Source organism: Eublepharis macularius, chromosome 6 (assembly GCF_028583425.1).
Source record: "Eublepharis macularius isolate TG4126 chromosome 6, MPM_Emac_v1.0, whole genome shotgun sequence".
NCBI classification, from domain to species: Eukaryota; Metazoa; Chordata; class Lepidosauria; order Squamata; family Eublepharidae; genus Eublepharis; species Eublepharis macularius.
The window spans coordinates 14,292,444-14,306,560 of record NC_072795.1 but is presented as its reverse complement, the minus strand read 5'-3'; the positions used below and the strand labels follow the sequence as shown (position 1 = coordinate 14,306,560).

Genomic DNA, 14,117 nt, shown 5'->3' with positions numbered 1-14,117 from the left:
GTGAAAACACATCTCTTCCTCTGCCAGAAATTTAACCAAAAAGCACCCCCCTCAACCCCCATGGGCAAATACATATCCACACGCAGAAGTGTGTATATCCTTTGCATACACACACATACAGTGTGATCCAAAGCAGTCACACCATTTTAAAACCACTGACTTCAATAGACTTAGAGCTTTGCTACAAGTGACATTTTACACGTGAAGGATAAAGGATCATTTCTGCAAGTCTTTCTGGGAACTGAAGTTCCTCTCCCCCACCCCTTTTCCTTCTGTTCCTTCCCCTCGCTGCCTGAAGAGACAGAGAGAGCCTACAGCAACATCAGCTTTTGCAAATCGTCTTGTTTGGGGGGCGGCGGCGGCGGGGAATGCTCCGGAGAAAGCTGAGAAAGTTGCAGCTGCCTGCATTGAGATCATTGAGAGCAGGCTTGTGACTGGAGAAACGATTTGCAAAAGTTGCTGTTGCCGCAGGCTTTCTCTGTCTCTTCAGGCAGCGAGGGGAAGGAACAAAAGGAAAAGGGGTAGGGGAGAGGAACTTCAGTTCCCAGAAAGACTTGCGAAAATGATCCTTTATCCTTCACGTGTAAAATGTCACTTGTAGCAAGGCTCTTAGAAGGATGCCATTCTATTTAGGATGGCACTAATATGTACTCGTTCTCATGTGCACACCAGAATCCAAAGAACTGCATATCTACAGCTTGCATTTCTCCAAACAGCAGCTCCCACTCTTCCCTTTGAGCCCAAGCAAACTCCTCTTGAAACTCTGGGGAATTTCAGCACTGCCACATCATATAGCATAGGAATGTTATACTATCTAGAATTCTTCTCTTTCCAGTTCCAGCAAAGAAAAAATGCTAGTGGACACCCCTGGGCCTGGCCGATGCATTTTACACGCACATAAGTAAACACACATGACTTGCGCAAGTTCTCCAAACATTACTAAGAGTAAGAGCGGCATCAGCACTTCTCTCTGGAGCAGAAACCAATTCAGTGCTTTGGTGGCTGGGTCCACCATCATCCTCTCAGCCAAAATCCCTTGAGCCAAGTCAACTTACTTCACCTGGGTTGATGCAACACAGGGGAAGAAAGACCTCAAGGGGTTCCAAAGAAGCCTCAAGGTGACCACACCCCGCCGGAGAAATTCTCATTACATTGAGCCAGTTTGGTGTAGTGGTTAAGAGCGCGGGACTCTAATCTGGAGAACCTGGTTTGATTCCCCACTCCTCCACTTGAAGCCAGCTGGGTGACCTTGGGCCAATCACAGCTCTTTCAGAGCTCTCTCAGCCCCACCCACCTCACAGGGTGTTTTGTTGTGGGGATAATAATGGCATACTTTGTAAACAGCTCTGAGTGGGTGTTAAGTCATCCTGAAGGGTGGTATATAAATTGAATGTTGTTGTTGTTATTTTGGAGACTTTTACCTGCATGTGGTACGACCCATCATGATTGTAGATTATACTTAGGTTCACATCTGTTTTTTTAAAAAAGACATTGAGACGTTCAATTAAAAATCACTAAAACAAACTAACAATCAACAAAACATGTAACAAATCTAATATATGTAACAATCTAAGCAACACATATTGTGGCTCTTTTAAATCTTCCCCCCTCCCACCAGATAAGATGCAGAGTTGTGATCAGATTTCCCAATCAATTCTACTTAAAATCTGTGCTTAAGCTGTTATTGTTGGAAGAGGAGGATCCAGCGCTGTCTCTCTCCTCAGGTTTCAGAGGGGGACAAACCAGAGTTAGAAAGATAGAGAGATCAGGGTACTCTGTTTACTATTTACTGCTCTGACTGTCCTTTAATACGCAGATTGCTATTCTCAGGAGTTCCTCCTCCTGACTTCCTCTCTCTCACTCCTTCTCTTCCCGGCTTTGTTCCAGGTAACACCTCTCTCCTTCTCCTCCCTCCATCTTGGCAGCATGGATGCAGGCCTTGCTCTGCCATCCATGTCCATCCTTAGACTAGATAGGTAGTTAGTATATATCTTTCTTCCTTTCCTATCAGAGTATGGAGTTCCTGCAATAAAGAACTCTTATTTCTTTTCTAAATATAAACCAAGTGTATGATTTTGTTATTTTCATTCCTGCACACACACCAGGCTGCAGAACCAGCTCACAACCACCTATAATCACGCTTCCTGTGCCAAACGATAGACTCTGCTAATGGCCCAAACATGGAATCCTTTTAGGTTTCTAGGGCCAACATAATGATTTATTTATCAGTTATTTCCTTCACTAGGGAAAACACATGCTTTTTCCCAGTGGAGTAAACAGCAACTTTGGAGAGCGGTATGAGATTTTGATCAGGAAACTCCTCCTGCAGTGTCATGGTCCTGTTATAATTCAGGGTGACAGTAGGATAAAAAAGAATGAACAGCACTCTAGAAAAACATGGTTTGTGTTCCAAGTTGGGTTTTTTTCTGGAAGGGAGAAGAAGGAGAAGCAGGATGATGGATAGGGAAGCTGTTCTTGGCAGAAGGCAAAGCGTGGCTGAAGGCACAGAAGTAGCCATAGAGGCAGATAACAAAACAATACAACTCACAAAACCGATTCATTCGGAACAAAAGAGAAGGAATGAGCACAACATGAGCACCGATTCTGATTCTAAGTGCCTTCAGTAATCTGGGGAAAAACTATGGGCTGGTTTCAAAGTACCATAAATGGTCCTCTCTGCTTGTGGAATGGAACTTTCCCGCCTCCCTTCTCTCGCAGCATCTCCCTGCCCCACCTTTCCCCTGGGAATCCTGCCCCTGGGGTATCAAGGGAATCGCAAGGCGCAGTGCAATATAAAGTGGGAGCCTAAAACAAGCAAAAACCCAGCTCTGCAACAGAAGATGGACTTTGGATCCAACGCAGCTTTTCTGCTGGTGATAAAGGAGGAACATTAGGAAAAGGCTATGCTTGGGGGGTCCCTGGGCCTGCATGCACAATAGTCATGTGGGGTAGGGGCTACAGTAAGGAGAAGACTTGGGCAAAACTGAATGAAAAAGTTGGCTGGATCTAACCCTCTGGAATAAATTTTCCAATAGCAGAATGGAACTTCCCTGCCTCTCCCCTCCCACAGATATCCACAAAATGCTGTTCCTGGGGGCAGGGGATCCTGAGGAACGACGCGTGGGGGGGCATATGCAGCAGGAAGGGGGAACTGGTGGAAACTGCCAATTTAGTCTGGATCCAACCCCACGTCTCCAACCCCTAAGTCTAGCCTTTCCTGAACCACTTTACCTTCACCTTACTGGCTATTCTGCTGCTGCTCCACCACTCCTCCTCCACCAGTAAGCGGGATGGATCCAGCAATTGGTCAACAAAAGGAGCTGACAGTCACAGATCAGTCCTACGTCCCTCCCCCCCCCCTGGCAGTCCCATCTGACCACGGAAAAATTAATTCCCAGGGTCATGGGGCCCTTACGGTCTAACCAGGTCAGACAGCTGCAGTGCAGAGGGGAAGAACATCACCCTTCCTGCCTCTCCTGTCAATGGAGCTGAGAGGGCAAAAGAGGGAGGAGAAGGTGATATTACTCCTTTCCCTTTCCCAGTGCAAACACCCATCAAATCATACAAGTCCCATGACTCCAAGAATCATTTTTTCAAGAGGAGGAAAATGAGGATTTAAAGGATCTTGCCTCAGAATTATTGGCGACACCCGCGAGGGCAACTAAAGAAGAGGTAAAAAGTGCCATTTTGGAGGTCCGTAGGGCTTCTTCAAAATATGCAACGAAGCGTCAGCTGCCTCACGAGATCATCATTGATTTTTCATCTAAGAGGATCCGGGACACTATCCTATATAACTCATACAATGCGGATCTGGACTTTTTGGGGAACAAGGTCAAGATACTGAAGGACGTTCCATTTTTAGTTCGGAAAAGAAGATTTAAGTATAAAAGGTTTGCAGCTCTTCTGAGGGAACGTGGAATAAAGTATAAATGGCTATTTCCGGAAGGTATCTGGTTTAGTTACAAAGATCAAGCTTACAAGATAATATCAGAAGATCAGCTAAGGGACTTTGAGGGCAAAAACCAAGAATTTCAGCAAGAGGCCAAGCAAGAAGAAAAGGACTCGAAGCAAACACTATATTCCATTGCCACCTACTGCGGTGCCCCCTCACTGGAATGCCATGCCAAGTAGGGCTTGGCTATGAGCATGTATGAGGCAGATTAAGGCCATCCTTTTGCAGAAAGTTGTTATAACTTGATTGTTTTACTGAAGCTGATTGTTTTTACGCTTCATTCTTTCATTGCATTTGTTCTTTTATTAGTCCATTTTATTACACACAATGGCCTTTAAAAAAAACCCTAAGAAGCGGGACAGAAACGGAAGGAACACAGAAAACCTATAGTAGTAGCAGCGTACGGTCTAACAGCATAAACAGAGCTGGCCTCTGCAAGAGAAGATGGGGGAGCTTTTATGGAAGTGAAAAAACATGGGATGTCTGCAGTTATGCTACAGTACATCAATCAAGACACGCCAAGTGATCTTTGCAAGATCTTCCAATGTACACTGTTATCAACATCATGTTGAATATTTGTACCCCTCTGTCCTCCTCTCCTATACACAAACCAGAACAAAAGCTATCATTCAAAATTTATTCACAGATAGGTCACTTACCATTTTCACCATCTCGAAGAATCAGGTTTCTAACATAGGGTATATTTATTCTTCTGCCACTGCTGGATGCAAATGGTGAGAACTTATCTAGAATATGTTTTCAAAAAATGCAATTTTACACTTTACACACAAAACACTTAAAAAAAACCCCAGCAACATTCAACCCAAATATATGCATCGTGATCCAGCATTCTATCATCACCCGTGGCCAATCTTGCTTGCAAGCAGCAGCTGTACCAGGCCTCAACCTCTGTGGTACAAAAAGAGCCTTCTTACAAAGCTGCGCTCCAACTCAGAGAGACGGAAGAACATGGCAGGAGCTGGTGTTTTGTTGTATGAGACCAGTGAGACAATGTAGAACATCTCTAAGACATAAGAGAAAAGGTTCCTGGGAGAAAGCCATTACCAGGCATAGATGCTACCAAGACAAACCCACTGTGTTCCATACCATTCTATCCCAAATTAGGTTGCGAATGGTTGTTGTGGGTTTTCCGGGCTGTATTGCCGTGGTCTTGGCATTGTAGTTCCTGACGTTCTTTCGGTGTAGCACCGAAAGAAAAGTCTTTTGGTGCTACACCTCTGAAGATGCCAGCCACAGCTGCTGGCGAAACGTCAGGAACTACAATGCCAAGACCACGGCAATACAGCCCGGAGAACCCACAACAACCATCGTTCTCCAGCCGTGAAAGCCTTCGACAATAGGTTGCGAATCTTCCTTTATAATTTGGTTAGTTGTTCTTGCTGGGGGAAGAGGCTTGATGTCCCCTCCTGCTGCATAGGTTGAATGAGTAGTTGGCTAGCAAAGCCTGTGTGTTCACCTACCTGGTTTGTCCAAATCTGATGAATGTGCCCTGTTGATACCTTTTCAGGAAATCTTAGTTTAAAAGCATGCAACTGTCTCTGTGTGTGCTATTTTCTACTCTCCCGTATTTGGTAACAGCTCTGTGCAGATTGTGAAGTGCACATGGTGCTCTTTCAAGCAAAGCCTCTCCTCTCCAATTCTTGTGCACACATTCAGATGGAGTTCTTTTATTGAAATGGACAGGAAAGCTCTTGCAAGCAAAAGGATTTGGGTACATGGGAACATCACCAATCTCAGTACCCATAAACAATCGTTGCATTCAAATGTTCCTCTGTCCCTCACCCCGACAATATATCAGGTCCCTTCTTTGCAATGATAAAAGAAATGATATCCCCTGAAAGGACTAAACCTTACCTCCAGACTGCATTCTAAAAGCCTGTGTTGCCATTTTCTCTCTCAGCAGGAGCCCAAAAGCAGCCTGACACAAGGCCTCTTTAGGTATGGCCTTCTTGGGTGGGAAGAGTTCATCGTAGTGTTGTGGGATGAAATTGGTGTGAACGTTTCCAGCCTCAAACTCTGGGTGGCCCGAGAGGCTCAATAAGAAATCAACATTGGTGCTTAGCCCTACAATCTGTTGGGGAGGGAGCAACAGATGAGAACAAAGAATCAGGCCCAGAGTTTCACTCACATGTTCTACAGGCAAATGTGTCTTTTAATATGGAATGATGCAAGTTCACATCTGAATATCATTTTGAGGTTTCTTAAACATCTTGCACTAGTTGGATTTTTTTGCACTTTTTGGAAGCTGAGGGCCTCTCTCTGCTTGATCCCAGCCTGGTATGGGAATCTCTGCCAGCACTTGAAAAGGAGACGTGGGTTGTTCCACTAAATGTTGAGCATGAAATGAAATATAGGTTGCATTCAGATGTGGTTTATAGGTTTAGCATAATGACTGTGTGCTGGCCAGCTCAGAAATTCTAGTTATTAAGAGGGCCAGAAATGGGGATTTTTAACCAGAGGTAAATCCTAGCATATGAATCATGGTTTGTAGTAGCTTTGGTTAGTCATTTCATCCAAATGCAGGAACCCTAGTTTAATCCTAGCTTGTTTGGTAGCACTGCTCTCAGGGCACAGAGTGGCATAAAAATGACGCTTAGCCACTCCTGCTAGAGTTGGATCTCAACAGCAGCCGAAAGATCAGAATTTTCAAGAAGACTGGTTAGTTTTGTTCATCTGCTGCACTAAGCATGGGAAGTTAATCACGTTAATCATGACTTCTGGATGCAGCTACATTGAATTTTACTTAAATTGTAAGAAAATGCTGTCATTCTCAATCTCTACTGATAGGAGAAACAAACGTCCCTTTAGCTTATGAGAGAAAAGACACATCCAGACTTTCCCATCTTAATTTAGTACATGGATTTACATGGCTGTCAACATATAAAGAGCATGAATTATGCAAACAACTTGAGACACTTTTACAATTTTTCAACAGCATTTGCGATGATGCTATCAGATGGACTCAATTCCTTTTAAAATCCTGCTGGACTTCTCATACTTACATTATATTGCTGAAGGCAGTACCTTAATTTCCTTAAGGCCGCTTGACGATCCTCTCCCCAAACAACTAATTTAGCAATCATTGGGTCATAGTGTATGGAAACCTCATCTCCTGCAAGACGAAGTGAATACAAACAGCGAATATGAACAGAAAATTTCCTGTTTATACACCATCCTGTCTGTTAGTCCAGGCGTGGTCTTGGGAAGAGGTGAACTAGGAAGCCCACCCTAAAAACCTTGCCTCCTTTCAGTAGCAAGCGACATTTTATTTGACGTGATCGTATATCACATCTGGTGGCTTGGAAATTGTAGCAGACAATGGGCAGAACTGTGAAACCAACATGAGGCTGCAGCTGTCTGTGAAGATCTGCACAAGGGACCCACAGATGCAGCAGTTCCTTTAAGAGCCACTGCCAGTGTGAGTGATTATACTGCCCAGGATCAGTATTAGATATTTATACCCCACTTTTCTTCACAATGGAGACCTGAAGTGGCTTACAACATGATTCTCCCCATGCCTATTTTATCCTAATCACCACCTTTTGAGGTAGGCTAGGCTGAGTGTGACTGGCCCAAGGTCACCTAGGAAGCGTCAACAAGAGACTGGGAATTCAAACCTGAGACTCCCAAAGTCTAGCCCAACACTCTAAGCATCACATTACACTGTCCAAGGTGTGCTAGTGCCCATCAGACTAAACTTTCTTGATGAACAGCCTACGGGTCTTTTGCCAGCTGATTCTCAATTCCCGCTTCGTACCGTAGACTTCCTCAGGGGCATAATGTCATAAATGGTCTCTCACAGTATACAGACACATCAACCAGTTTGTGGAATCTGACGGAGCAGATACTGTGAGAGACCATTTATGACATAAAACTTTCTTGATGGCAATGCCTGAATGCCAGTGTGGTGTAGCAGCCAGTGATGAACTACAGTCTGGAAGACCCCGGTTTGATTCCCTGCTCCGCCATGGAAGCTAGCTGGATGAACTTGGGCTAGTCACATACTCTTCGCCTAAGCTACCTCACAGTGTTGTTGTGAGGGGAAAAAATGAAGGAGAAAAAGCAGGATATAAATGAAAATAAAAATTAAGACTTAGAGGATGTGGATTCTTCTGTAGGTGGAACCAATAAGAACTTAAGAACGGACTTCTTGGATTCAGGCAAAGATTTGTCAAGGCCAATATTCTTAACAAAAGATATCCCCAAGTGTGATAGAGAAGGCCATCCCCTCTTAGTCCACAGTTTCACTGTTGCTGTAAGACAACCTTCAAGTCCTAGATTTTAAATCCTATGCCAGAAATGTTCTTTCTGCCAAGCAGCAGAAACAACAGATGAGATGGGAGGGATCCACTAGAGATAAAGTGCAATCCACAAGGAAAAACTTGGAATAATGTTCCAAAGCTACACAAAAGCAGAAGCTGGGATTTTCATAGTAGAATGCTTTTAAACAATGCTAATAGAAGTGCTGAAGAAGACATTTAAGCACAAAAAGGCTTCCTGGCACAGCTTTCCAGCAAGGGTTTTTCAGTTTTACCTTGTCTTACCCCGGTTTCAATCCGAGTGCAGTTGTCGGCGGGCGGCACAGACACATGCAATAAAGGTCCAGCGCCTGGCATAAAGTTGTTGTTGGGATCCTCAGCGTAGATCCGAGCTTCAAATGCATGTCCCTTGAGCGAGATCTCTTCCTGAGTTAAAGGGAGCTTCTCTCCTGCAGCAACCTGTAAAGGGAAGCGGGAGGAGATGTTGAATCAAAGAATTCTGGATAAATAATATGATAAAAACTTAAGTACTGAACCAAAGTCCCTGACGAGATAGGATAATCCACACACCACGATTTGAAAAATTACGACTACTGTGGCCACCTCTGATTTTCATCCTAGATGAGCCACATTTTAGGCTTACCATGGCATGGACATGTTAAACCCTACATTAAATGAGCATGTGCACAAATGTGGTTTGTTGCAGAGTGCATGCAGATGCTGTGCTCCTCTTCCCCTCCCTTCTCACACAAAGAATTCTGGTTAGGAATTAACTACTGCTACCCATGACAGACAAATGCAGGTACACAGGTTAACCAGAGTTAGTATTCCCCACAGAATCCTGATCCAGGGAAAGAGGTGGGACTAACCCTGGTTAAGCCAGATGAAGGCATCTGAATGTCATGGTTACTTGTAGTAAATTTCTACTTGGGATTCTCCATATAGGAGACAGGGACAGGCAAGGTTTGCATGCAAGCCAGGTTGATGCACATGTTGGTTTAACACAGAATTTAACATGATGTCTGAATACCTCCTGAATAAATAACACAATTGAATCTTAAAGCTTAAATATCATCTCCAACAGTTAAGAGATTACTGGGGTCCAGATCTCCCCATCTCAACCTGTATTTTGTACTTCCAGCAATTAACTGAATCCCCCACTCCATCCCAGGCAAAGGAGGACACTCCATCATGTCTGCAAACAGTTAATCCTTTATCACACACCACTCCAATCAATATCAGGGTTTACTCTATGTTGACAGCAAGCAGGGGAGGAGAAGGAAGGAGAAGCTGTCCTGGCACAGCTTGGAACAGACCCAACGCACCTCTTTATTCGCTGCTCAATTCAGGATCAATTCAGCCAGGAGGAGTGAGAATTCAAGTTGATAATCCAAGGACGATATCATACACAGGCTGATTCCGCACACGTTGGATAATGCACTTTCAATGCACTTTATCAATCGTTTGAGGTGGATTTTTTGTTCCACACACAAAAAAATCCGTTCCAAATGATCTATAAAGACGACTGGAAGTACATTATCCAACGTGTGTGGAATCACTCACAGATTAACAAGGACTGCCGGCACATAACCTTTGTAGTGATGCTTTCTGCCTTTATATCTGAAAGTTCTTACCCTCAGTTGCCACTCTACCAAGTCAGTCCCCGTGATCATTTCAGTAACCGGGTGCTCTACTTGCAGCCGAGTATTCATCTCCATGAAATAGAAGTTGTGTTCACTATCCATTATAAATTCTACTGTTCCTGGAATATTTAAGGTAGAGATATTTCGTCAAGGTGGGAATGCTTTCTCTAGGCAAGTCCCAAAATAATACAAAGCCCAGCATTGTCCCTAGCACAGAACTAATCTTCAATGGAATAAATAAAGCTCCAAAAATCTCAACAACGTTAGAAACCCTTCATGAAGAACAACCCCAAGTCTCAGTGACGTATTTTTCTTTCAAATAAAACCTTTCAAATGAAGCCAGTGTTAAAATAAGTTATGACAGAGGAGGCGGGGATGGGTATTTTTTTAGCATGACTTGGAACTTGACCCTTAAAACTGTTTTTCCATACTAGGAAACCAGAACTAGTTCCTTTCACACTGTGTGTGACCTTTTGGTTTCACTAAAGCTCAATCATCAAACCACAAAACTGATTCATCAACTTTTGAGACTCCAAATTTCTCCAGGGTTTTCATAATAATTCTTTGCTCAACATCTCATGGCTTTGAGAGATTCTCCCCAGCCTGACTTGAGTAGCCACATCTCATATTCTAAATAACCAGGGCTTTTTTTCAGATGGAACGCTGTGGGACAGAGTTCCAGAACCTCTTGAAAATGGTCACATGGCTGGTGGCCCCATCCCCTGATCTCCAGACAGAGGGGAGTTTAGATTGCCCTCCGCACCACTCGGCGGCACGGAGGACAATCTAAACTCCCCTCTGTCTAGAGATCAGGGGGCGGGGCCACCAGCCATGTGACCATTTTCTCCAAGGGGAACCCACTGAGTTCCACCACCTTTCCCCAGGAAAAAAAGCCCTGTAAATAATGATATATGGGTTGTAACCTACGGATCCATTCCACGAACGCAGGCACTTTCCACCAACGCAAAGAACCTTCTATGGACATCTCTTGTGTCCACGGAAGGTGCTGGAGGCAAGTATCGCCATTAGTGGCACAGATCTACAAAATCTAACCCCAGCGTGAGCCCGAACCCAGCACTAGAATCCAGGGAAGCTTACAATACCTGCCCCAAAGTAGTTTACAGCTTTGGCAGCTTTGACAGCTGCCTCTCCAAGTTTTCTTCTCACTTCAAGTTCAATTCCTGGCTAGGAATGAATGAGACAGTGTTCTGATTACACAGTGCAGTGTTACGTGACTGGCTCAAGCTGGTTGATGCAATATTATCCTCCTAGAGGAAAAAAAAACCGATGCTAAAATGTCTAGTTTTTGAAGGCAGTTCTACAAGCGACAGTTCAACCTAGGACCATCTACATAAAACAAGGCTCGTAGAGAAGGTGTACCCAAGACAGGTCACCTAACTGGACTTGGCCATTCCCAAACCCTGTCAAAATAAAATAAAACTTGTAATGCAAACAAAAGATTTTCATACATAATTAAAAGTTGAAGGCCAAGAGGTCATCTGTACATGCCTGCAGACCACAGTTGCTGGACAGTTATATCATCAGAACCATGGAGAAGCCTTCATTGTTATTAAGTAAAGAATCGCAGTGTCATTTTAGCACCCACAAAGAATGGTGCATGATATGCCATGGCCCCAATTGAATGGATTATTGTATGTCTCTGTCCCTCCTCCCCCTTACAAATCAATAAAACATACATCTATCCAGAGCTTTTTTTGTTTTAAAAAAGTGCTGACGGGTACACATATATAAGGTTGCGCTGATTTCTACCTATTCCCCTTTCAGGACTTGGACAGCCCCCCTGCAAAGATGCCAGTATTCAGTACTGGTAAGTACCACTACAAAAAAAAGACCCGTGTCTACCTTCTCACACAATTCCTAGGGATAATCACCTGGAAAACATTAATTACAACTTTGAAACTGGCAAGCTTGTCTAATATTGCATTGGCAATGGCATCGATTCATTTCTGTTAATTTTATGAAACAGTTGATGTTTAGAAACGATAAAGTTTCCATGGAAAAATAAACCACTGGTAAACTGAATTTTCTGTGATTTTTTTCCCCCATTCCACATTAGAGATGGGCACGAACCGAAATATGAACCAAAGTTCGTGACGAACCAGGCCGGTTCGTAGGTTGTGAACCAGCGGTTCATCAGAGCCCATTTCTGACAAACCGCCACGGACTTTAGGCTGGTTAGTTTGGTTTGTTTTTTGGTTTGTCGCTGCAGACAGCCTGACACCAATCAATCAGTTTCCTAGGCAACAGGGGATGGACTTCCAGCAGACCTTCTGCTGACCCAGAAGTGGCCTTCTGCTGGCCCGGAAGTGACTTTCTGCTGACCCGGAATTGATGATTTGCTGACCTGGGTGACATTTTCACAAACCAAACGAACCAGTTTGCAAACCAGGGCAGGTTCATGGAAGTTCGTGGTTCATGAAATACAATGAACCACGAACCGCATGGTTCTGGTTTTTTCCCCGTTCGTGCCCATCTCTATTCCACATCTTTGGCCAGCAATTAACCTCCCTAGTACTAACTGGAATGCATGCATTTCTTAAAAAACAAAAGCAAAAGAAAACAGTAGCCCTTCTATTAACAAAGCTGGAGATTTGTTTTAGTGATGTACTAAGTAAAGAGTCAATACAAGTCAATCAAAATGGGTAATATTACCTCAGGACAGGGGGGTACACATCTCCATAAGCAAAATCCCATTTGAGGATCATCTTCCCCCACCTGAAGAATTCTTCCCTTTGACAAATTAACTGTGCGATCTTGGGCAGAATTACTCCAGTTTAAGCCCTCTGATTTCAAAGGGCTTAGACTCAAGTAACTATGACTTAGATGGCACTGTACATTAGGCACTTCCCCAAAACGACAAAGATTGCAAGTAATTGTGTTGGTCCTCAGAAAAATTTGTACTCAGGAGTCCGATGATATATTTTAGGGAACTCTAAAGCTTGCTTGCTATTTACTGTTATTTTGGCTGGCCCTAATAAAGAGCTATTCATTACACTGAGGTTCTGTAACCGGATCTCCAGACATGTAGTTCAACCTTTAAAAGGGCAACAGTGGGGGGCTCTGTCGTGGCTCAGGGCTGAAACATGTGAGAAGTGCTATCCCACCCCTTTTTATTTATAGACATAAGGGAATCTGAACTCTTAGCTATGGTATGGGGAGGGAGGGATGCCTTGTTTTCTACCAGACCTAATGAGAACTCAGGGCTGGGGAATTTATATTGGGAAATCCCCCCTCACCTCACAGCTCCTGTCCAAGCAAGGCAGCCTCACTGCTGCTTTCTAATAACAGATCTCCCCCAAACAACTAGCTGCCCCCTCAAATGGCCAAGACTCCCAGAATATGCTAGGCAGATTTGCTTGTTGCTTCTGGGGAAACATGCTACATACTACCTGGAAACAGAATACTGGGTTAGGGATATAATTTTAAAATTTCATACAACTAGAAAAATATTTCATGTTCAAATGCTCGTGCATATTTTGGGGTCTCTATAAGAGGCGTTACTTTCAGTAAGAAAAATATATACCAGTAGCAGAGCATGGGAAAAGCAACCAAAAACTATTCCAGCATGAGAAGGGAAAAAAAGTATTTGCAACTCCTTCAGTCATCTTTTCAGAAAAAAGCCAGTTTGGTGTAGTGGCTGAGAGCGCAGGACTCTAATCTGCAGAGCCGGGTTTGATTCCTCGCTCCTCCATTTGAAGCCAGCTGGGTGACCTTGGGCTAGTCTGGAGCTCTCTCAGCCCCACCCACCTCACAGGGTGTTTGTTGTGGGGATAATAATAACATACTTTGTAAACCGCTCTGAGTGGGCATTAAGTTGTCCTGAAGGGCAGTATAGAAATCAAATAATGTTGTTGTTGTTAAAATGACCACCTACCCCTGGAGCTTCCTCTATGATTTTCTGATGTCTTCTCTGTACACTGCAGTCTCTTTCAAACAGGTAGACAGCATTGCCATGCTGATCTCCAAACACCTGAACTTCTACATGCCTGGTGAAATAACAACAAAATCAATAATAGATCATGACGGTCACAACTATATCCATTAATGCAAATCTTTAATGATACAACAGAGTAAGACATAGATAGTACAATGTTAGATGAATGCTTCTTCTTGATAAACTAGCACAGTTTAGCATATTTTATCTTGTCTCTTAAGTCTGAAATCCACAACCTGAGACTTCTGCCCATTTGCTGCCCCTCCATGTCTATACATTCCTTACAC

At 43.7% G+C, this 14,117-nt stretch overlaps 1 protein-coding gene across 1 annotated transcript in view; it reads right to left on the bottom strand.

The window, feature by feature from the left end:
* The window catches only part of MCCC1 (methylcrotonyl-CoA carboxylase subunit 1), a 33,234-nt gene that overhangs the window by 6,985 nt on the left and 12,132 nt on the right, over positions 1-14,117 (bottom strand). Inside the window, exons 8-15 of the mRNA XM_054982654.1 lie at positions 13,771-13,882; positions 10,979-11,060; positions 9,867-9,994; positions 8,508-8,691; positions 6,976-7,085; positions 5,828-6,044; positions 4,612-4,698; positions 1,422-1,471 (exon numbers count right to left, since the gene is read on the bottom strand). Coding sequence (XP_054838629.1) covers positions 1,422-1,471; positions 4,612-4,698; positions 5,828-6,044; positions 6,976-7,085; positions 8,508-8,691; positions 9,867-9,994; positions 10,979-11,060; positions 13,771-13,882 — 970 coding nt within the window. The remainder of the gene's footprint in view (positions 1-1,421; positions 1,472-4,611; positions 4,699-5,827; positions 6,045-6,975; positions 7,086-8,507; positions 8,692-9,866; positions 9,995-10,978; positions 11,061-13,770; positions 13,883-14,117) is intronic.